The sequence below is a fragment of the Pan paniscus genome, chromosome 18 (genome assembly GCF_029289425.2).
Source record: "Pan paniscus chromosome 18, NHGRI_mPanPan1-v2.0_pri, whole genome shotgun sequence".
NCBI classification, from domain to species: Eukaryota; Metazoa; Chordata; class Mammalia; order Primates; family Hominidae; genus Pan; species Pan paniscus.
The window spans coordinates 76,460,449-76,481,521 of NC_073267.2; the positions used below are offsets into that span (position 1 = coordinate 76,460,449).

A 21,073-nucleotide genomic window follows, 5' to 3' on the forward strand; every position below is an offset into this window, starting at 1 on the left:
TTCAAAGGATGTTGCCCACACCTAAGTGTCAGAAGCCTATGTCCGTTCATCCCTGAGAGGTCTGAAAGAATAAAAATAAATTCTAAAAAAAGCCTCTGTCTGCCTCTCCCCAAGCCCCAAGTGCTCTTACATCTGTGAGTGGCCAGGCCGGATGTGGTGACTCACACCTGTAATCCCAGCATTTTGGGAGGCCAAGGTAGGTGGATCACCACGTCAGAAGATCGAGACCATCCTGGCTAACATGGTGAAACCCCATCTCTACTAAAAGCACAAAAAATTAGCTTAGCGCAGTGGCACACGCCTGTAGTCCCAGCTACTAGGGAGACTGAGGCAGGAGAATCCCTTGAACCCGGGAGGCAGAGGTTGCAGTGAGATGAGATTGCGCCACTGCACTCCTGCCTGGACCACAGAACAAGACTCAGTCTCAAACAAACAAACAAACAAAGAAACAACAACAACAACAACAACAGCAACAAAAATCTGTGAGTGGCCAATAGGAAACCTAGTTACCGGAATTCCTGGTGTCTTAGTCCATTCAGTTGCTGTAGCAAAAATACTACTGATTAGACCGGGTGCAGTGGCCCACACCCATCATCCCAACACTTTGGGAGGCCGAGGTGGGTGGATCACTTGACCCCAGGAGTTTGAGACCGGCCTGGCCAACATGGTGAAACGCTGTCTCTATTAAAAAGACAAAAATTAGCCAGGCTCTGTGGTGCACACCTAGAATATCAGCTACTAGGGAGGCTGAGACACGAGTATCATATGAACCCAGCAGGCAGAATTTGCAGTGAGTCGAGATTGCACCACTGCACTCCAGTCTGGGCGACAGAGAGAGACCCTGCCTCAAAAACAAGTAAATAAATAAATAAACAAACAAATAAATATTACCGGTTAGGCCGGGTGCAGTGGCTCATGCCTGTAATCCCAGCACTATTGGAGGCCGAGGTGGGCCTCCTGAGCTTGAGCCCAGGAGTTCCAGACCAGCCTAGGCAGCATGGAGAAATGTCATCTCTACAAAAAAATACAAAAATTATTTGGATGTGGTGGCACACACCTATAGTCTCAGTTACTCAGGAGGCTGAGGCGGGCGAATCACTGAGCCTGGGAGGTCAAGGCCGCAGTGAGTCGTGATTGCACCACTACACTCCAGCCTGGGCAATACACCAAGACCCTGCCTCAACAAAATAGTGTTTCCAATACTGATATAAAACTGAAACAAAATACTACAGGTTAATATTATAAACTGGGTGCCTTATAATGACAGAAATGTATTGCTTACAGTTCTTGAGGCTTGGACATCGAGGATCAAGTTTCCAGCAGATTTGGTGTCTGGCGAGGACTTGTTCTCTGGTTAATAGATGGCAACCTCAGGCCAGGTGCGGTGGCTGATACCTGTAATCCCAGCAATTTTGGGTGGCCAAGGTGGGGTATCACCTGAGGTCAGGAGTTCAAGACCAGCCTGGCCAACATAGTGCACCCCCATCTCTACTAAAATACAAAAATTAGACGGGTGTGGTGGCAGGTGCCTGTAATCCCAGCTACTCAGGAGGCTAAGGTAGGAGAATTACTTGAACCCGGGAGGAGGAGGTTGCAGTGAGCTGAGATCACAGCACTACGCTCCAGCCTGGGCGACAGCACGAGACATTATCTCAAAAATAAAAAATAAAACAAGCCACCCACCCAACTATCGATGTCCTGCAGAGGTGCCTCACCCCACTTTCGTCAGAAGCAAGACCGGGCTTGTCCATAGGCCCCTGAGCCTGGGCCTCCTGCACAGTGGCCAGGAAATCCAAGCTGTTTCCTCAGTGGCCCGTCTCCTGAAGGTTGCTCTTCTTCTCAGTGGTTCTACAGACACTGTAAGGCCCATACTCACAGGATATTAGCACACCTGCTAAGAGATTCCTGTCCTCTGGCTCCCAGGGGACTCTCCATCCAGGGAAATGTTCTCTCACGTTTCAGAATTTCCCTGCCAATTTTTCAACCCCCTGGGCATCCCCAAACTCACCATCTGTGTCCACATGATGACCTTTCGTACTTACTTCATTGTTGTTCCTAAACTTTTCTCCTTCCGCGCTCTGCAAAAAAACTCATATTTTATCTCAGTGTGCAAAAGTGGCCAATTGCGTTTAATCGGCCTCTTGGTTTCACCCAAGTATATTCTCTCTGTCATTAAGAGGCTGTATTCCTGTCCCACAGACCCTAATAATCCCCTTACGCCGCTACCTCTGACCAATTTGCCTCTCAGGGCACCAGTTTTCCAGGGGGGATGTCTCCCTTCTTTCCATCCACATCCTTTAAGCCCAACCACGAAGCCCTATGAAGTTTGGGACGAAGACCAGGACACCTACATTGCCCATATTGGCCACCAGGTGGCTGTCAAGGATAATATTAAGCCGGGACTGATGAACTTGAGAGAGGCCGACTTTCCTTTCAATGAACCTTGATTGGTGCATAATGTTCCCACTACATTCTGAAAGCGTTTATTGAGCACCAGCTGCATGCATGTCTCTGCATGTTTTTCAGTTCTGCAGATATCCAATATACTTTCCCAAAATCGGCTTCCAGAATTACTGTTTAGACTCAATAGTTATAGTTTTAACGGCTTTCTGGTGGAATAACTTACAATTAAATTTATCCCCTGCCCCCACTTTTTTTTTTTTTTTTGAGACAAGGTCTCGTTCTGTCACCCAGGCTAGAATGCAGTGGTGGCATCACAGATCACTGCAGCCTCCACCTCCGGGCTTCAGACACTACGGCCCATAGTTACAGGACCATAGCACACTCCGGTACCCAGGCCGGTTGGTCGCCTCTGGCCTGGCAGGGCTGCCAGTGTCTCGGGACCTCCCGGTGACGCGCCTGCCTCCCCTGCTGCAACAGAGGCCCGGGAGTGTCGGGTCCCCATCGCTCGGACCGGCAGGCGCTCGTGAAATGTTCGTCAAGTGGATAAATGACCATGGCCGTGGTCTCCGCGGGAGGTGAGGAAACTGAAAGCCACCGAAGCAAAGGGGGGCGCTCCTTAAGAAGTGCAGTGGTCACATGTACGTTTCAAAAGAATGGCGTGACTGAGTAGGGAGGGGACCGCGGAGACCCTCAGACCCTGGACTGTAAGGGGATGAGGGGTTGTAAAGGGGAACCCAGGAAACTGAGTCCTGAAAGCAAGGAGGAGCTTCCAGAATGAAGGGCGCCGTCACGCCTCCCTGCCTTTGCTCAAGCGGTTCCTTCACCCCGATCAAGTTCCTTCCCATTTCCCCATCTGTGGGGATCCTGAACGTGCACCTCCTCAGAGAAGCCCTCCTGAGTTCTCCAATTTTAGTTTATTGCCCCCTCCTATCGATCCCCCAGCGCGCGCATCGGGCCTGTGGACAAGGACAGGTTTGAGGAGAGGATTCCCTGGATCGCGGATTGGCTACGGAAGCCGCGCGGCCCCTTCCGCGGATGCCAAAGGGGACCGGGCAGAAGGGAAGTGGCCGTGCCCGGGCCTGCCTGCCACTAGATCCCCACCCACTTACGACTGCTCAGTCCTGCTCTCCTGCCAGACCCACCTTTCCCCGGCCCAAGCCAGCGCACCCCGCCCACTCCCTGCCCAGTCCAAACTCCGAGGCCGGGCGAGGCACTGATCCACGGCTGGACCGACCCGGGGCAGCCTCTGGGTGAACAGCAGCGTGTCCACTGGCAGAGAACCGAGACCAGCGAGCCGACCATGCGGCTGCACCGACTTCGCACGCGGCTGAGCGCGGTGGCTTTTGGGCTCCTGCTGCTTCTTGTCCGGGGCCAGGGTGAGGTTCCCGCGGAGGGGCGACAGGGACCAGGCTCAGATCTGCCGAATGCTGCGGAGGCAGGACCTGATAGTATGGGAGGGAAGGCACCTGGGAGTTAGGAGCTGGTGGAGATGACAGCGTGGAACTCGTGAGCCCCACGCGACGCCTCCCTGCCGCCCAAGGTGGGCTCCTAGAAGCGCAGAAAGGGTCCGGCTGCGGGACACCACGGCGAGGAGCCAGCGGAGTACAGGGGCCCCAGGAGCGCCGGGACATGCCAGGCCGGGTCGGCAGCCTCGGGTCAGAGTGGGTGAGGGATTAGGAGTGCGGGGATTCAGTCCATTTCCCTCTTATGATTGTGGCTGTAGCCAGTGCTGCCGGCCGGTAATAACAATAATAGCTTCTGGCAGCATCTGGCTCTGAGTGTGTGGCCTCCTTGGCCAGGGGGGCGCCCTGACCCCTCCAAAGGGGCCTCAGATAAGGACAGTGGTCCTTGGGGAACAAAGCCCTCAGGCGCCAAATTTGAAGCGGATCCATAAGGCCACAGTGGCTGGGTGCGATTGACTCATGCCTGTAAACCTGCTACTTTGGAAGGCCGAGGGGGAGAATTCCTTGAGCCCAGGAGTTGGAGGCCATCCTGGGCAACATAATGAGACTCAGAGTGTACAAAATATTTAAAGAAATTAGTGGGCTGTGGTGGCCTGTGACCTGTAGTCCCAGCTACTTGGGAGGCTGAGGTGGGAGATCACTTTAGCAGGGGAGGTTGAGGCTGCAGTGAGCCTTCATCGCACTATTGCACTCCAGCCTGGGTGAAACAGCAAAAATCTGTCTCTAGAAACAAGAGCCAAAGAGCTCGTGGTGTCCCTCATGCCATTTACCTCATCCTGGGCAAGGGCACAACTTGGCTTCCAGGGCAAAGGTGAAGGCTCTGTGTGCCTGCCAGGCTTCTCCAGGCCCTTATCAGAAGCTGGGGGAGTGTTTCGGCCTTTGGTCCTCTCACCTGAAACTCTCCTAAGTGTATGATCTGACTGTCTCTCCCAACCCTTTCCCAATTCAATCTGCACAGGTAGAGTCCATACTCCCCCCGCCCCATGGTGTACCCCTGTAGGGCTTCCTCCCGTGCCTGCCCTTGACCACATTCTAGAATTCACCAGGAGCCCAGCAGGAAGATCTGTCTGGCCTCACAGATGGCTACCTTTCAAAATACTTTGGGCCAGCCACAGTGGCTCACACCTGTTATCCCAGCACGTTGAGAAGCAGAGATGGGAGGATCGCTTGAGGCTAGGAGTTAGAGACCAGCTTGGGCAACAAAACTGGTTTCTACCAAAAAAAGAAAAAAAAACAAACAAAAAAAAGTCAGGCATGGTGGCAGACAGCTGTACTCCTAGCCACTCAGGAGGCTAAGGTGGGAGGATCTCAAGCCCAGGAGGTGGAGAGCTGTAATCACACTACTGCCCTCCAACCTGGGCAACAGAGACCTTGTCTGACAAATATATATATATATATACACATACATATATATCTATATATATACACAGACATATATATACACATATCTATATCTATATATCTATATATCTATATCTATATATATATATGTAAATTTTGGGTTGGACCCACATTCAGAAAACATAATTGACAAGCGATAGGAGGGTACAGGTGATGTGTGCCATACTGTTTTTACCCAACCAGTCCTGGCTTCTCCTCAGGGGCCATCAAAGTCCCCATGGCCCACACTGGAAACTGCTTGTTGACACCGCAGTACACACAGTGCCCAGCAGTTTACACAAGAATAGATGTGTGCACTTGTCCTTGACTTTCATCTAAACGGTCATAAACTCACCCACTTTCTGGGGCCAGACGTTTCCACTTTCTAACACGAGGGGTGGCCTCCACACACCCCTACATGGTAGAGCTTCTTCATATTGATTAATGGAAGGGCTTCTCTCGAGGATGAAGCAAGTAATGAATCTCTTTATTACATGAGTTGATGTACCAGGTCTCTAATCAGGGACATTTCAGCAGGTGATGTCCTTTGCTGTAACAAACATCAGGCATCAGTGGCCAGTGGCCACAGAGAATTACCTGGATAGACATCCCCTCCAGCAAGGAATCGTGTGTAGGAGCGTGTTACTCGGGAGAGGAATGGACCTTTTGACTTGGAGACATTGTTAAAATGTCCTCTCTGGTGTCTGTAAATGTCTACTGACCCTGGCCTCACCCACACCAGGTGGCATCAAACATATTGATCCATGTTGAACTGACAGGTGTAGGGTGGCATTAGCTCCCTAAGGCTGTTTTAGTTTTTTGATTTTTTTTTATCTTGAGACAGGGTCTCACTTTGTCACCCAGGCTGGAGTGCAGTGACGCGATCACGGTTCAATGTAGTCTCAACCTCCCAGGCTCGTGCAATCTTCCCACCTCAGCTTGCTAAATAGCTGGGACTACAGGCATGCACCACCACACCCCGCTAATTTATTTTCTTGATTTTGTTGCAGAGACAGAGTTCCACTAGGGTCCCCAGGCCAGGCGCAGTGGTTTTTCTGTCCCAGCCACAGCCATACTTCTCTCTTGTAGCTCTTTTCACCAACATCACTCACGGTTTCGAGGATGCTTTCTTTATGTCATTTCTTGCCACCTTGGGCATAATATCCCTGAGGACAGGAACTTTGCCTGCCCAATTCCCACCATCATCCTACTGTCACATGACCTGGCACACAGTTGAAGGACACTCTAGTCCCATCAAGGGCATGTGACCCTTTGTTTGAAGGTCCTAGGGCTGAATGATGATGCCTGGCCCCAAGGAGCCTCAGCCTGGTGGGATGGAGACAGGCCCAGGAAGCCAGAGCAGGAAGGGAGTGTTACAGGCAGGAAGTTTGTAAAGCCCGTGTTTATAGATCAGGATCCCTTGAGCTGAGCTGAGGATGGCAAGGAGGCGGCAACACCAACAGTCTGGGAGGGCAGCTCATTGGTCAAACCCAACCGTGATGTCTGTCTCTCTGCCCACAGGCCAGGACTCTGCCAGTCCCATCCGGACCACACACACGGGGCAGGTGCTGGGGAGTCTTGTCCACGTGAAGGGCGCCGATGCCGGGGTCCATACCTTTCTGGGAATTCCCTTTGCCAAGCCACCTCTAGGTCCACTGCGATTTGCACCTCCTGAGCCCCCTGAATCTTGGAGTGGTGTGAGGGATGGAACCACCCATCCAGCTGTGTAAGCTCTCCCAGGGGCCCAGGGAACTCCAGGCCCTGGGGCAGGGATGGGAGTGCTCTGAGCTCAGCTAGGCTGCAGTTATCATTTCATCTAACCCCCCACAGCCAGTTTTCCTTCTGAGTTTCGTGGATTCCCACATGCATTTTTCCAATGAGCATGCTGAGGCTCAGGAGGGCTGAATAACTTCTCAGACTCCTGGATCAGAGCTTGGCATTCGGAGGACATTGGCTCCAGGTGCTGAAGGGAGGGGCAGAGACACATATCTCCCCAGATTCTGGTTATGCCAAGCTTTCTCTGCCACCAGTGGCAGGTGTCTCTGGGAAAGGTTCGGGTTGGCTCTGTGAACCTTGTAGGAGCCCCTAACTCTAGTGGCAGATGTTGCAAATACCTGAAGAGAACAGTAGTGGTAGCTTTCTGGGGACCCGCACTCTCCACAATCACTGTGTCCACCGACAGGGCTAGGAGCCATTTGCCAAGAGACGTGTATATTTTTCCAACTGGAGGCCATGTGGAATGATGATTTTTGAGAGTTTAGACTTGGGATGAGGGACATCCCACTGCCCTTCTCATGAGAAATTAACATCCATTCACTCATGTAGCACACATATGTGGGCTATTCCCCTGTCCCAGGCCTGAGGGGGTACAGCGATATAGTGGTGAATGTCAACACATGCAGCCAATGGTTCTCATAGAAACCCCTAAGAGTCAAGGTTTCCGGCATCAGGAGGAATGATACCCAAGGTCCTCAATAACCTCGAGGCCTCCCTGGAAGTCCAAGCTCCATCTCAGCTTCCCCAGAGCCTGTGGCCTGTAACTTGGTGGGAAGGGATTTTTGAGTGGGATCATGTGTGAGCAGCGTATTGTGGGAAGGGGCTGAGGGTGACAGGGAGCACATCTGAATCGAGGGTCTCGTTTTGGCCACGATCTGGCCGCTGGACTGATTGTTTGCCCTGGTTACCAGGTGTCTGCAGGACCTCACCACAATGGATTCAGAGGTTCGGAACCAAGTCAATGTGACCATCCCTTCCGTCTCCATATCTGAGGACTGCCTGTACCTCAGCATCTACACGCCGGCCCATAGCCATGAAGGCTCTAACCTGCCGGTGGGTATCAGACCACAGTTCACTGGGGGATGGAGGACAGTTCTTCCACAAGAAGCTAGAAAGGCAATATTAGCTCAGGCCCTGCTGCAGAGTGGATGCTGCTGAGAAGCTTCTCACTATCAGGTCCAAGAGATGCTCCTTACCCAGGCTGGGCAGCTGGCCCCTGGACATGGGGTCACAGAGTTCTGGCTGCTCCCAGAGGTCAAAGGCTGTGGCTCTGGGCTGGACCCAGGGCTCACCCAGCCAACTCATGCCCAGGAGATCCACTCAAGTGCCCAAGGGCTGCACCTTGAGGTGACCAAGAACCCCAGCCATGGATAATCTGTTGGGCCTATGAGAATGGGCACACACAAAAACTTTTTTGTTAGAGATGGCATCATGCTCTGTTGCCCAGGCTAGAATGCAGTGGCATGGGCGTAGCTCTCTGTAGCCTCGAATTCCTGGATGATCCTCCCATCTCAGCCTCCCGAGTGGCTGGGACTACTGGCCTATGCCACCATGCCTGGCTAATTTTTAAAACATTTTCTGTTGAAACAGGGTCTCACTATGTGGTTCAGGCTAAGGACATTTTTGATTAATGTTCATGTGGAGCCATCAGGGAGATAACCCTTTTCTTTTCACTTTGGTGAGTTTCCTGGGACTAATAAAACCAGGCTTTGATACAGGGGGTTGATCCCAGAAGATGTGAGTCCTGGTCTTCCTGATAGATCTTGGGTGCCTAGTCTGTGGCCCACGTAATGAATTTGTGCTGGAGTTCTAATGGGGAGGTAGACAGAGGCAAAGCACTGGTTGGTCTAGGTAGTGGCCCTGGTGGGGTTTTGGCTGGGTGGGAGCATGATGGTAGCTGCCTTGATTTCCCCAGGTGATGGTGTGGATCCACGGTGGTGGGCTTGCTTTTGGCATGGCTTCCATGTATGATGGTTCCATGCTGGCCGCCTTGGAGGACGTGGTGGTGGTCACCATCCAGTACCGCCTGGGTGTCCTGGGCTTCTTCAGGTGAGACTAGGGCTGGGCTCAGCAACGTGGGCTGAGTGGGGCCAGGACAGCCCTGTGATCCCTGTCTCTGCTACTTCTCAGCACTGGAGACAAACATGCAACCGGCAACTGGGGCTACCTGGACCAAGTGGCCGCACTACGCTGGGTCCGGCAGAATATCGCCCACTTTGGAGGCAACCCTGACCGTGTCACCATTTTTGGCGAGTCTGCGGGTGGCACGAGTGTGTCTTCACTTGTTTTGTCCCCCATATCCCAAGGACTCTTCCATGGGGCCATCATGGAGAGTGGCGTGGCCCTCATGCCCTGCCTCATTGCCAGCTCAGGTGATGTCATCTCCACGGTGAGTGCCCTCAGCTGCAGAGGCCTAGGCCTGCTCCCTCCCCTCATACCCCTCAGAGCCTCTGTCTGTTAAACAGGGATGACAAGGGCCATCGGGGAGCATGCTCCAGGAGCTGCTGCCTACCGTGGAATTGCTGGGGGGCTCCAGGGTCAGAATGCGCATGCTTCTGCCATTGCAGAGGCCAAGTTTGTTCTGTGACCTCTGTGCAAAGTTGTCACTGTAGGGATCCCCATCATGAGGAGAACCATTTAGGCGGATGGGATGGCCCCTGTGTCTGGGACTTCTGAGTCAGTGTCAGAACTGCAGGAACTCATACACAGTACCCTCTGAGATTTGGGGTGCCCCTGTCCTTGGCCAGGGCCTTGGGCAAACTCCTCTCCTCTACCTGGAAGGATGAGCCAGCCCCTGCCTGGTCCCTTTGCAGGTGGTGGCCAACCTGTCTGCCTGTGACCACGTTGACTCTGAGGCCCTGGTGGGCTGCCTGCGGGGCAAGAGTAAAGAGGAGATTCTTGCAATTAACAAGGTTGGTCTAAATGGATGTGGGTGTAGAGGAAGGGGTGCAATAGGCATGGGGCTGGCAGGCCTGCACGGCCCTCATATTCCCTGGGCACGTTACCTCATCTGCATGCCTGGGTGTCATAGCCCTGGGTGGGGACTGAAGGTCGGTGCATGCCTGAGCCAGGCATTGACCTCCTGGGGTGGATATGAGCATCTGGGGATGAACTGGGAAGGAGTGGAAGGTACTCAGACGGCATCAGAAGATGTCTGGGACCTGATCTTGTTCCCTGACCTTGCATTTCCTCTCAGCCTTTCAACGGGATGATCCCCGGAGTGGTGGATGGGATCTTCCTGCCCAGGCACCCCCAGGAGCTGCTGGCCTCTGCCGACTTTCAACCTGTTCCCAGCATCATTGGTGTCAACAACGATGAATTCGGCTGGATCATCCCCAGTGTGAGGCCCAACCCAAGTCCTCAAGTGTCTGGGGAGCCCATCTGGTAGTGGGTGGTGTTCAGGGCTTCAGAGCTCCAGGCTTATTCCATCCCCAACTACTGACTCTCTCCCGGCCTCCTAGGTCTCAAGTACCTATGACACCCAGAAGGAAATGTACAGAGAGGCCTCCCAGGCTGTTCTGCAGGAAATGTTAAGGTTAATGGTAAGGCTCCTGGGGTCCCTCGTCAATGGAGACGGGCTCCTCTCCTGTCCTGAGACAGAGGAAATTCAACCCCCAGATACCCTGCCTATGTAGTGACCCCCATGAGCAAAGGCCCAGGTGTGTGTGTGTGCTTGGGGGTGGGATCACCTCAGAGCCTTGCCTTTGCTCTCCCTTCCTGTTCCATCTCATGGTCCATCTCATGGTCCATCTCCCCAAGCCCGAGGCCACCTCCTCCCTGCCCCTGGCAACCCGACTAACCTGCCTTTTCCTGATCCACCTGGGGTAGATGTTGCCTCCTACATTTGGTGACCTGCTGATGGAGGAGTACATTGAGGACAATGGGGATCCCCAGACCCTCCAAGCCCAGTTCCAGGAGATGATGGAGGACTTCCTGTTCGTGATCCCTGCCCTCCAAGTAGCACATTTTCAGCGTGAGTATATTTGGACCTAAGGCCTGGCTGGCAGGGTACAGCTCAGGGCTGTGGGTTCCAGGTGAGACCTGTTGCTTTCCAGGTCCCCACTTATTTTTACTGGGCCCCTGAGACACTTGACGTCCGTCATTGCAGTAAATCCTCATGGCTAGCCCAAGAGACAGACATTTCCCCATTTCACAGATGAGGAAATTGAAGTTAGGGACCTTCAGTGACTTGCCCAAGATGACACAGCTAAGAAGTCCGAGGCCATGATTTATCCCAAGTCTCTTCCTCTGCTCCTTCCCCAGCCTGGGGCTCCACACCCCACTGTCCAGATTCCAGCCAGCTTTGGACCTAGGTATCTTATCACCATGGGTGAGGCAAGAAGTCTTCAGGGGAGGGGCCACCGTGTCATGGGCTGTCCACCCCACAGGTTCCCGGGCCCCTGTGTACTTCTACGAGTTCCAGCATCAGCCGAGCTGGGTCAAGAACATTAGGCCGCCGCATGTGAAGGCAGACCATGGTGATGAACTTCCTTTTGTTTTTGGAACTTTCTTCTGGGGCAACTACGGTGAGTCTTCTTCCTTTCCCGGGAGGTGGGCTGGGACCCTGGCTGGGTCCCTGAAGGGTGATTGATTGTCCTCACTGCCCAGATAAGGAAACTGAGGCTCAGAGAGAGGATGAGATCAGGTGTCCAAGGTTTTGCAGCTCCAAAGGCTGTGCCAGGATTAGAATTAACTACTCTTCAGACTGTGGCCTGTGCTCCCTCCGCCTCTCCCCACCCTTGGGTGTCTTGCCTGGTGCAGAACAGGTGTTTCACGGACATGTTTGTTTCTTCAGTGACTCCCAGAGACAGAAGGAAAAAGGGGCCTTCAGGGCCAGGAAGGAGCCCAGGATGGAGTCAGCCAGAGCTTGGACTAAGGGGAAGGTTTGGAAAAGGGGAGGGCTGGCTCCTGAGGGCAGTGGGAGAAAAAGCAGAGAAGCGGGCCTGGGGACAGAGGGCAAATGGGCCAAGGACAAGCTCCACCTGGGATGCTGAGGTGGGACATCCTGACCAAGACACACGTCCCCTTTCTTTTTGCAGTTAAATTCACTGAGGAGGAGGAACGGCTAAGCAGGAAGATGATGAAGTACTGGGCCAACTTTGCTCGAAACGGGTGAGACAGCACACCCCTGCCTCAACCTCCCCGGGTTGGGGTACTTGTGCCCATCCAGCAATCTCCTAGTCGGGGTGACCTCATGAGCACACCCGCATCCTTCGTCACATGATAGCCCCTTCCCGAGCTCCGGGACCCACTCAGACAGGGTCGGGGTGCGTGGGGCAGTGGACACGCTCCATCTCTCCGGTCTATCTGGAGGGTGGGCGCCAGTGCTGTGCCACCGTCAGGGCCTCCCTCTCAGAGAGAGGGACACAACAGAGCCGGCCGCCCCGCCTCCACTGGTGCTGACACTAGCTGGAGGGAGCTTATTTCCTGTTTCTGGAAGCCTCCCCGCTCATTCCCCAAGCCCACCTGGCCTGCTTGGCTGCCTTGTTTGACCAGACTCAGGGTGCTCAGGTCTGGGCTTCGGGGGCTCAGAGTGACCCTCATACCGCCCTGCTGGGACGGCATGTCTACAGGAACCCCAATGGCGAGGGTCTGCCACACTGGCCGCTGTTCGACCAGGAGGAACAATACCTGCAGCTGAACCTACAGCCTGCGGTGGGCCGGGCTCTGAAGGCCCACAGGCTCCAGTTCTGGAAGAAGACGCTGCCCCAAAAGATCCAGGAGCTCGAGGAGCCTGAAGAGAGATACACAGAGCTGTAGCTCCCTGTGCCGGGGAGGAGGGGGTGGGTTCGCTGACAGGCGAGGGTCAGCCTGCTCTGCCCACACACACCCACTGAGGAGAAAGAAGTTGATCCCTTCATTCACTTAGCCATTCATTCATACTTCCATCCATCCATTCAGAAAGCATTTATTAAGAACTTACTCAGGCATGATGGCTCATACCTGTAATCCCAGCTATTGGGAAGGCTGAGATGGGAGGATGGCTTGAGGCCAGAGGTTTGAGACCAGCCAAGGCAACACAGTGAGACCCCTTCTCAAAAGAAAAAAAAGAGAGAGAGAGAGAGAGAGAAAGAGAGTGTGTGATTGTGATTAGAAGCTAAATAGGAAAGTTTTGAGCTTCAAGTCAGTGAGGAGTAAAAAAGATTTTTAAAAATCAAAGAAAACAAAATATAAGGGAAAAAAAACACGAGAAAAATAAAAAGAGAATAATAGATCAGGCACTGTGGCTCATGACCGCAATCCCAGCCCTTTTGGGAGGTCAAGGTGGTCAGAACACCTGAGGACAGGAGTTTGAGACCAGCCTGGCCAACATGGTGAAACCCCATCTCTATGAAAAGTACAAAAATAGACGGGCACAGTGGTGGTGCCCACCTGTGATCCCAGCTACTCAGGAGGCTGAGGCAGGAGACTCACTTGAACCTGGGAGGCAGAGGTTGCAGTGAGCTGAGATTGTGCCACTGCACTCCAGCCTGGGCAACAAGAGCGAGACTCCGTTTCCAAAAAAAAAAGAGAGAGAATAGAAGAAGCTACTGCATGATGTTAGTTACCAAGCCTGCCACGGGTCCTCTCTTGCTAGAACACTCCATAGATCCCCCCACTGAGCTGTGGATGGGCAGACCCCAGTGGAATCCCACCCTCCCCAACACCCCACTGAACCCTGGGACCCCTCCTCCCTTCCTCACCTCCACCCTCTCCCTGCCTTCTCTCTTCTCTCCTCTGAGCCCCCAGGCCTTTTCCACTTTGAGGGAGGTGCTTCGAAGAATGTTGCCCACACCTAAGTGTCAGAAGCCTATGTCCGTTCATCCCTGAGAGGTCTGAAAAACTAAAAATAAATTCTAAAAAAAGCCTCTGTCTGCCTCTCCCCAAGCCCCAAGTGCTCTTACATCTGTGAGTGGCCAGGCCGGGTGTGGTGACTCACACCTGTAATCCCAGCATTTTGGGAGGCCAAGGTAGGCGGATTACCAGGTGAAGAGATCGAGACCATCCTGGCTAACATGGAGAAAACCCGTCTCTACTAAAACAACAAAAAATTAGCTTAGCGCAGTGGCACGCGCCTGCAGTCCCAGCTACTAGGGAGACTGAGGCAGGAGAATCCCTTGATCCCGGGAGGCAGAGGTTGCAGTGAGATGAGATTGCGCCACTGCACTCCTGCCTGGGCCACAGAACGAGACTCAGTCTCAAACAAACAAACAGACAAAGAAACAACAACAACAACAACAAAACAACAACAACAAAAATCTGTGAGTGGCCAATAGGAAACCTGGTTACTGGAATTCCTAGTGTCTTAGTCCATTCAGTTGCTATAGCAAAAATACTACCGATTAGACCTGGTGCAGTGGCCCACACCCATCATCCCAACACTTTGGGAGGCCAAGGTGGGTGGATCACTTGACCCCAGGAGTTTGAGACCGGCCTGGCCAACATGGTGAAACGCTGTCTCTACTAAAAATACAAAAATTAGCCAGGCTCTGTGGTGCACACCTAGAGTATCAGCTACTCGGGAGGCTGAGACACGAGTATCACATGAACCCAGCAGGCAGAATTTGCAGTGAGTCGAGATTGCACCACTACACTTCAGTCTGGGCGACAGAGAGAGACCCCGCCTCAAAAATAAGTAAATAAATAAATAAACAAATAAATAAATATTACCGGTTAGGCCGGGTGCAGTGGCTCATGCCTGTAATCCCAGCACTATTGGAGGCCGAGGTGGGCCTCCTGAGCTTGAGCCCAGGAGTTCCAGACCAGCCTAGGCAGCATGGAGAAATGTCATCTCTACAAAAAAATACAAAAATTATTTGGATGTGGTGGCACACACCTATAGTCTCAGTTACTCAGGAGGCTGAGGTGGGCGAATCACTGAGCCTGGGAGGTCAAGGCCGCAGTGAGTCGTGATTGCACCACTACACTCCAGCCTGGGCAACACAGCAAGACCCTGCCTCAAAAAAATAGGGTTTCTAGTACTGATATAAAACTTAAACAAAATACTACAGGTTAATATTATAAACTGGGTGCCTTATAATGACAGAAATGTATTGCTTATAGTTCTTGAGGCTTGGACATCGAGGATCAAGGTGCCAGCAGATTTGGTGTCTGGAAAGGACTTGTTCTCTGGTTAATAGATGGCAACCTCAGGCCAGGTGCGGTGGCTGATACCTGTAATCCCAGCACTTTTGGGAGGCCAAGGTGGGGTATCACCTGAGGTCAGGAGTTCAAGACCAGCCTGGCCAATATAGTGAAACCCCCATCTCTACTAAAATACAAAAAATTAGATGGGTGTGGTGGCAGGTGCCTGTAATCCCAGCTACTCAGGAGGCTAAGGTAGGAGAATCACTTGAACCCGGAAGGAGGAGGTTGCAGTGAGCTGAGATCACAGCACTACGCTCCAGCCTGGGCGACAGCACGAGACATTATCTCAAAAATAAAAAATAAAACAAGCCACCCACCCAACTATCGATGTCCTGCAGAGGTGCCTCACCCCACTTTTGTCAGAAGCCAGACCGGGCTTGTCCATAGGCCCCTGAGCCTGGGCCTCCTGCACAGTGGCCAGGAAAGCCAAGCTGCTTCCTCAGTGGCCCGTCTCCTGAAGGTTGCTCTTCTTCTCAGTGGTTCTACAGACACTGTAAGGCCCATACTCACAGGATATTAGCACACCTGCTAAGAGATTCCTGTCCGCTGGCTGTCAGGGGCCTCTCCATCCAGGGAAATGTCCTCTCACGTTTCAGAATTTCCCTGCCAAACTTTCAACCCCCTGAGCATCCCCAAATTCATCATGTGTGTCCACATGATTACTTTTCCTACTTACCTCATTGTTGTCCCTAGACTTTTCTCCTTCCCTGCTCTGCAAAAAACCTCATATTTTATCTCAGTGTGCAAAGGTGGCCAATTGTGTTCAATCGGCCTCTTGGTTTCACCAAAGTATATTCTCTCTGTCATTAAGAGGCTATATTTCTGTCCCATAAAGCCTAATAATCCCCTTATGCCCCTACTGCTGACCAACTTGCCTCTCAGGGCACCCGTTTTCCATGGGAAAAGTCTCCCTTCTTTCCAGCCAGAGCCCTTAAGTCCAATTACAGAGCCTTTTGAAGTTTGGGGTGAAAGACCAGGACACCCACATTGCCCATTTTGGCCACCAGGTGGCAGACAAAGATAATATTAAGCCTGGAATGACTTGAACTTGAGAGAGGGAGGAGACTTTCCTTTCAATGAACACTGATTGGTGCATAATGTTCCCACTACATTCTGAAAGCGTTTATTGTGCACCAGCTGCATGCATGCCTCTGTATGTTTTTCAGTTCTGCAGATGTACAATATACCTTCCCAAAGTCAGTTCCCAGGATTACTGTTTAGACTTAGTAGTTCTTTTTTTTTAACAGCTTTATGGTGAAATAACTTACAGTTAAATTTACCCCCTGCTCCCCCCCTTTTTTTTTTTGAGATGAGGTCTAGTCCTGTCACCCAGGCTAGAATGCAGTAGCAGAATCACAGATCACTGCAGCCTCCACCTCCGGGCTTCAGACACTGTAAGGCCCATAATTACAGGACCATAGTACACTCCCGTTCCCAGACCAGTTGGTCGCCTCTGGCCTGGCAGGGCTCCCAGTGTCTCGGGACCTCCAGGTGACGCGCCTGCCTCCCCTGCTGCAACAGAGGCCTGGAAGTGCCGGGTCCCCATCGCTCAGAGCGGCAGGCGCTCGGGAAATGTTCGTCAAGTGGATAAATGACCATGGCCGTGGTCTCCACGCGAGGTGAGGAAACCGAAAGCCACCGAGGAAAAGGGGGGCGCTCCTTAGAAAGTGCCGCGGTCACGTGTACGTTTCAAAAGAAGGGCGTGACTGAGTAGGGAGGGGACCGCGGAGACCCTCAGACCCTGGACTGTAAGGGGATGAGGGGCCGTGAAGGGGGACCCAGGAAACTGAGTCCTGAAAGCAAGGAGGAACTTCCAGAATGAAGGGCGCCGTCACGCCTCCCTGCCTTTGCTCAAGCGGTTCCTTCACCCCGATCAAGTTCCTTCCCATTTCTCCATCTGTGGGGATCCTGAATGTGCACCTCCTCAGAGAAGCCCTCCTGAGTTCTCCAATTCTAGTTTATTGCCCCCTCCTATCGATCCCCCAGCGCGCTCATCCGGCCTGTGGACAACGACAGGTTTGAGGAGAGGATTCTCTGGATCGCGGAGGACTACAGAAGCCGCGCAGCCCCTTCTGAGGATGCCAAAGAGGCCCCGGCCGAAGGGAAGTGGCTGTGCCCGGGCCTGCCTGCCACTAGATCCCCACCCACCTATGACTGTTCAGTCCCGCTCTCCTACCAGACCCACCTTTCTCCGGCCCAAGCAAGCGCACCCCACCGACTCCCTGCCCTGTCCAAACTCCGAGGCTGGGCAAGGCACTGGATCCACGGCTGGACCGACCAGGGGCAGCCTCTGGGTGAACAGCAGCGTGTCCACCGGCAGAGAACAGAGACCAGCGAGCCGACCCTGCGGCTGCACCGACTTCACGCGCGGCCGAGCGCGGTGGCCTGTGAGCTCCTGCTGCTTCTCCTCCAGGGCCACAATGAGGCTCCCGCGGAGGGGTGACAGGGACCGGGCTCAGATCTGCCAAATGCTGCGGAGGCAGAACCTGACAGTGCGGGAGGGCAGGTGCCTGGGAGGTAGCAGCTGGTGGAAATGACAGCGTGGAACTCCTGAGCCCCACGTGACGCCTCCCCGCCGCCCAGGGTGGGCTCCTAGAAGCACAGAAATGGTCGGGCTGCGGGACATCACAGCGAGGAACCAGCGGAGTACACGGGCCCCAGGAGCGCCAGGACATGCCCGGCCGGGTAGGCAGCCTCGGGTCGGAGTGGGTGAGGGATTGGGGTGTGGGGATTCAGTCCATTTCCCTCTTATGATTGTGGCTGTAGCCGGTGCTGCCGGCGGGTAATAACAGTAAGAGCTTCTGGCAGCAGCTGGCTCTCAGTGTGTGGCGTCCTTGGCCAGGGGGGCGCGCTGAGCCCTCCAAAGGGGACTCAGACAAGGTTAGTGGTCCTTGGGGAGCAGAAGCCCCCAGGCTCCAAATCCTAAAGCAGATCTAAGAGGCCGCAGTGGCTGGGTGCGATTGGCTCACTCCTTTAATCCCAGCATTTTGGAAGGCCAAGGGGGAGAATCGCTTGAGCCCAGGAGTCGGAGGCCAGCCTGGACAACATAGTGAGACTCAGAGTGTACAAAAAAATTAAAGGAAATTAGTGGGCTGTGGTGGCCTGTGACCTGTAGTCCCAGCTACTTGGGAGGCTGAGGTGGGAGATCACTTTAGCAGGGGAGGTTGAGGCTGCAGTGAGCCTTCATCACACTATTGCACTCCAGCCTGGGTGAAAAAGCAAAAATCTGTCTCCAGAAAAAAGATCCAAAGAGCTCGTGGTGTCCCTCATGCCATTTACCTCATCCTGGGCAAGGGCACAACTTGGCTTCCAGGGCAAAGGTGAAGGCTCTGTGTGCCTGCCAGGCTTCTCCAGGCCCTTATCAGAAGCTGGGGGAGTGTTTCGGCCTTTGGTCCTCTCACCTGAAACTCTCCTAAGTGTATGATCTGACTGCCTCTCCCGACTCTTTCCCAATTTAATCTGCCCAGGTGGAGTCCATATTCCCCCCCCCACCCCGCCCCCCGCCCCATGGTGCACTCCTGCAGGGCTTCCTCCCATGCCTGCCCTTGGTCACATTCTAGAATTCACCAGGAGCCCAGCAGGAAGATCTACCTGGCCTCACGGATGGCTACCTTTTGAAATATTTTGGGCCAGCCACAGTGGCTCACACCTGTTATCCCAGCACTGTGTGAGGCAGAGATAGGAGGATCACATGAGGCTAGGAGTTAGAGACCAGCTTGGGCAACAACACTTGTCTCTACCAAAAAAAAAGGGACTCAGGCATGGTGGCACACACCTGTATTCCCAACTACTTGGGAGGCTGAGGTGGGGGGATCTCACGCCCAGGAAGTGGAGGCTGCAGTGAGCTGTAATCACACCACTGCACTCCAGCCTGGGCAACAGACGGAGTCCCATATTTTACACGTATATTATATTATATTATAAATATATGTGTATCTGACAAATATATATTTTGGTAGAGGCAGGCTTTCACCATTTTGGCCAGGCTGGTCTCGAACTCCTAACCTCAAGTGATCCACCCACCTCGGCCTCCCAAAGTGCTGGGATTACCAAAGTCACCCACTGTGCCTGACCTGTTTTCTGACTTTTTATTATGAAACTGGGCTCAGATTTCCCAAATCCTACAGAAGCAGAACCTGAGATCCAAAAGGGAAAGTGCCAGGCAGGTGGGAGCTGGTGGGAATAAGAACAGCAGGTGAATCTCCCTGAGGCACAGAGAGAGTCAAGGCTGCTCAAGGGCTGCACAGCACCAAGGGATGAGCCAAGTCTGAGGTAGAAACAGTAGTATAACAAATCCAACATACCCATTGTCCGCCTTCAGCAATGACGAAGATCTTGTGTTTATTTCTGTTTAAATCAGCTTTCTCAGGTTGAATATAACCTGGTGTTTTCTGGATGGCCACCTCTCTCTTGCATCATTATTTGAAACAAATCCCAGGCATCATATCATCTGTAAATTTTTCATCATGTCCTACTAAAAGAAAAGGAACATATGTATGTATGTGTGTATTTCCACAACATAATATGTTCTCAATTTAATCAAATATATGGTCGTGTTCTTCAGTATTTATAAATGATACTTGTATTAATACAAGTTTTTTTTTAAGTCAGGATTTAAATAAGGTTCATACTCTGCAAATAAGTAGATGTTTCTTTTTTCTTTTTTTTTTTTTTTTTTGAGATGGAGTCTCACTTTGTTGCCCAGGCTCACTGCAACCTCTGCCTCTTCGGTTCAAGGGATCCTCATGCCTCAGCTCCCAAGTAGCTAGAATTACAGGCACACGCCACCACATCTGGCTAAGTTTTGTATTTTTAGTAGAGATAGGGTTTCACCATGTCGGCCAGGCTGGTTTTGAACTCCTGACCTCAGTTGATCCACCCACCTTGACCTCTTAAAGTGCTTGGATTACAGGCGTGAGCCTCCATGCCCCGCCAGTTGTCTTGGCTTTATAGTTAGGAGTGGAATTGCTGAGTCATATGGCAACTCCATGTTTAATCCCCTGAAAAACTGCCAGACTGTTTTCCAAAGCAGCTGCACCATTTTACCTTTCCCCTGGCAATGTATGAAATTTCCAAGTTTTCCACATCCTTACCAGCACTTATTATTATCTGCCATTTTTATGTGTTTCTTGAATCTCTTTCAGTCTTCAGATTTACCATCTGCCTCTCTTTAATTTTCTTTCTAAATTTTGTTGCATGTGGAAGAAACCAGTTTATTTGTTCTGGAGAGGATCCCACCATTTAGGTTTTGCTGATTGCATCCGGGTGGTGTCTTTTAACAGTTCTTCTATCCCCTGTCTACCATGTAAACTTGTATTTATATTCTAGAGGCATAATCAGATTTGGGTTTTAGGTTTTATTTTGTTTTGTTTTTTGGAGGACTACTTCACATGTGGTGCTGCATACTTCTGATAGAAAATATGTAACGTCTGATTATCTTGCTTGTTGGGATACCACAAAATGAGTGGTTGACATCACAGTGAGAATTCAATGTGCATTTCTCTTACTATGAATGACTTAAAGATCTCTTTGTTTATTTGAGAGACACTGATCTGTATTGCTTATTCTGAACATATTCTTATGCTACTTTTTCTGTTGTATAGGTGACATATTCTTTGTTTGTAGAAATTCTTTATCGATTAAGAGGACTGACTTTCTCTGTTAGGCGATTTTCTATCACTTCCTCCCTCCCTGATCCCCACGGCAGTCACACTATGTTTTTTCTGGAGACTGGATCTTGCTTTGTTGCCTAGACTAGAGTGCAAAGGCGGGATCATAGCTCATGCAGCGTCGAATTCCTTCTGCCTTAGCCTCCTGAGTAGCTGAGTAGCTGGCCCAGAGTTTGAGACCAGCCTAGCCAACATGGTGAACCCCTGTCTCTACTAAAAACACAAAAATTAGCCAGGCTTGGTGGTGCACACCTA

General features: G+C 52.2%; 2 protein-coding genes across 4 annotated transcripts in view; both read left to right on the forward strand.

The window, feature by feature from the left end:
• The first annotated feature begins 3,355 nt into the window (after positions 1 to 3,355).
• On the forward strand, positions 3,356 to 13,872 carry LOC117976260 (cocaine esterase-like). The gene is given in 13 exon segments (XM_034940383.3): positions 3,356 to 3,546; positions 3,548 to 3,779; positions 6,768 to 6,972; positions 7,934 to 8,075; positions 8,938 to 9,071; positions 9,153 to 9,411; positions 9,836 to 9,934; positions 10,219 to 10,362; positions 10,484 to 10,564; positions 10,851 to 10,995; positions 11,411 to 11,548; positions 12,062 to 12,134; positions 12,596 to 13,872. Coding segments are annotated over 13 exon segments (1,947 nt in total). The 5' UTR covers positions 3,356 to 3,438; the 3' UTR covers positions 12,783 to 13,872.
• A 2,291-nt stretch (positions 13,873 to 16,163) lies between these two features.
• The window catches only part of CES3 (carboxylesterase 3), a 50,819-nt gene continuing 45,909 nt past the window's right edge, over positions 16,164 to 21,073 (forward strand). For 2 of the 3 annotated variants that reach the window (XR_010110274.1, XM_034940384.3), the window contains exon 1: positions 16,164 to 17,834. Coding sequence is in view for 1 of the 3 variants with exons in the window: in XM_034940384.3 (XP_034796275.3) it covers positions 17,756 to 17,834 (79 nt within the window). In the remaining 2 variants the exon portion in view is untranslated. The remainder of the gene's footprint in view (positions 17,835 to 21,073) is intronic. The other variant, XM_055100306.2, reaches the window with a different exon arrangement.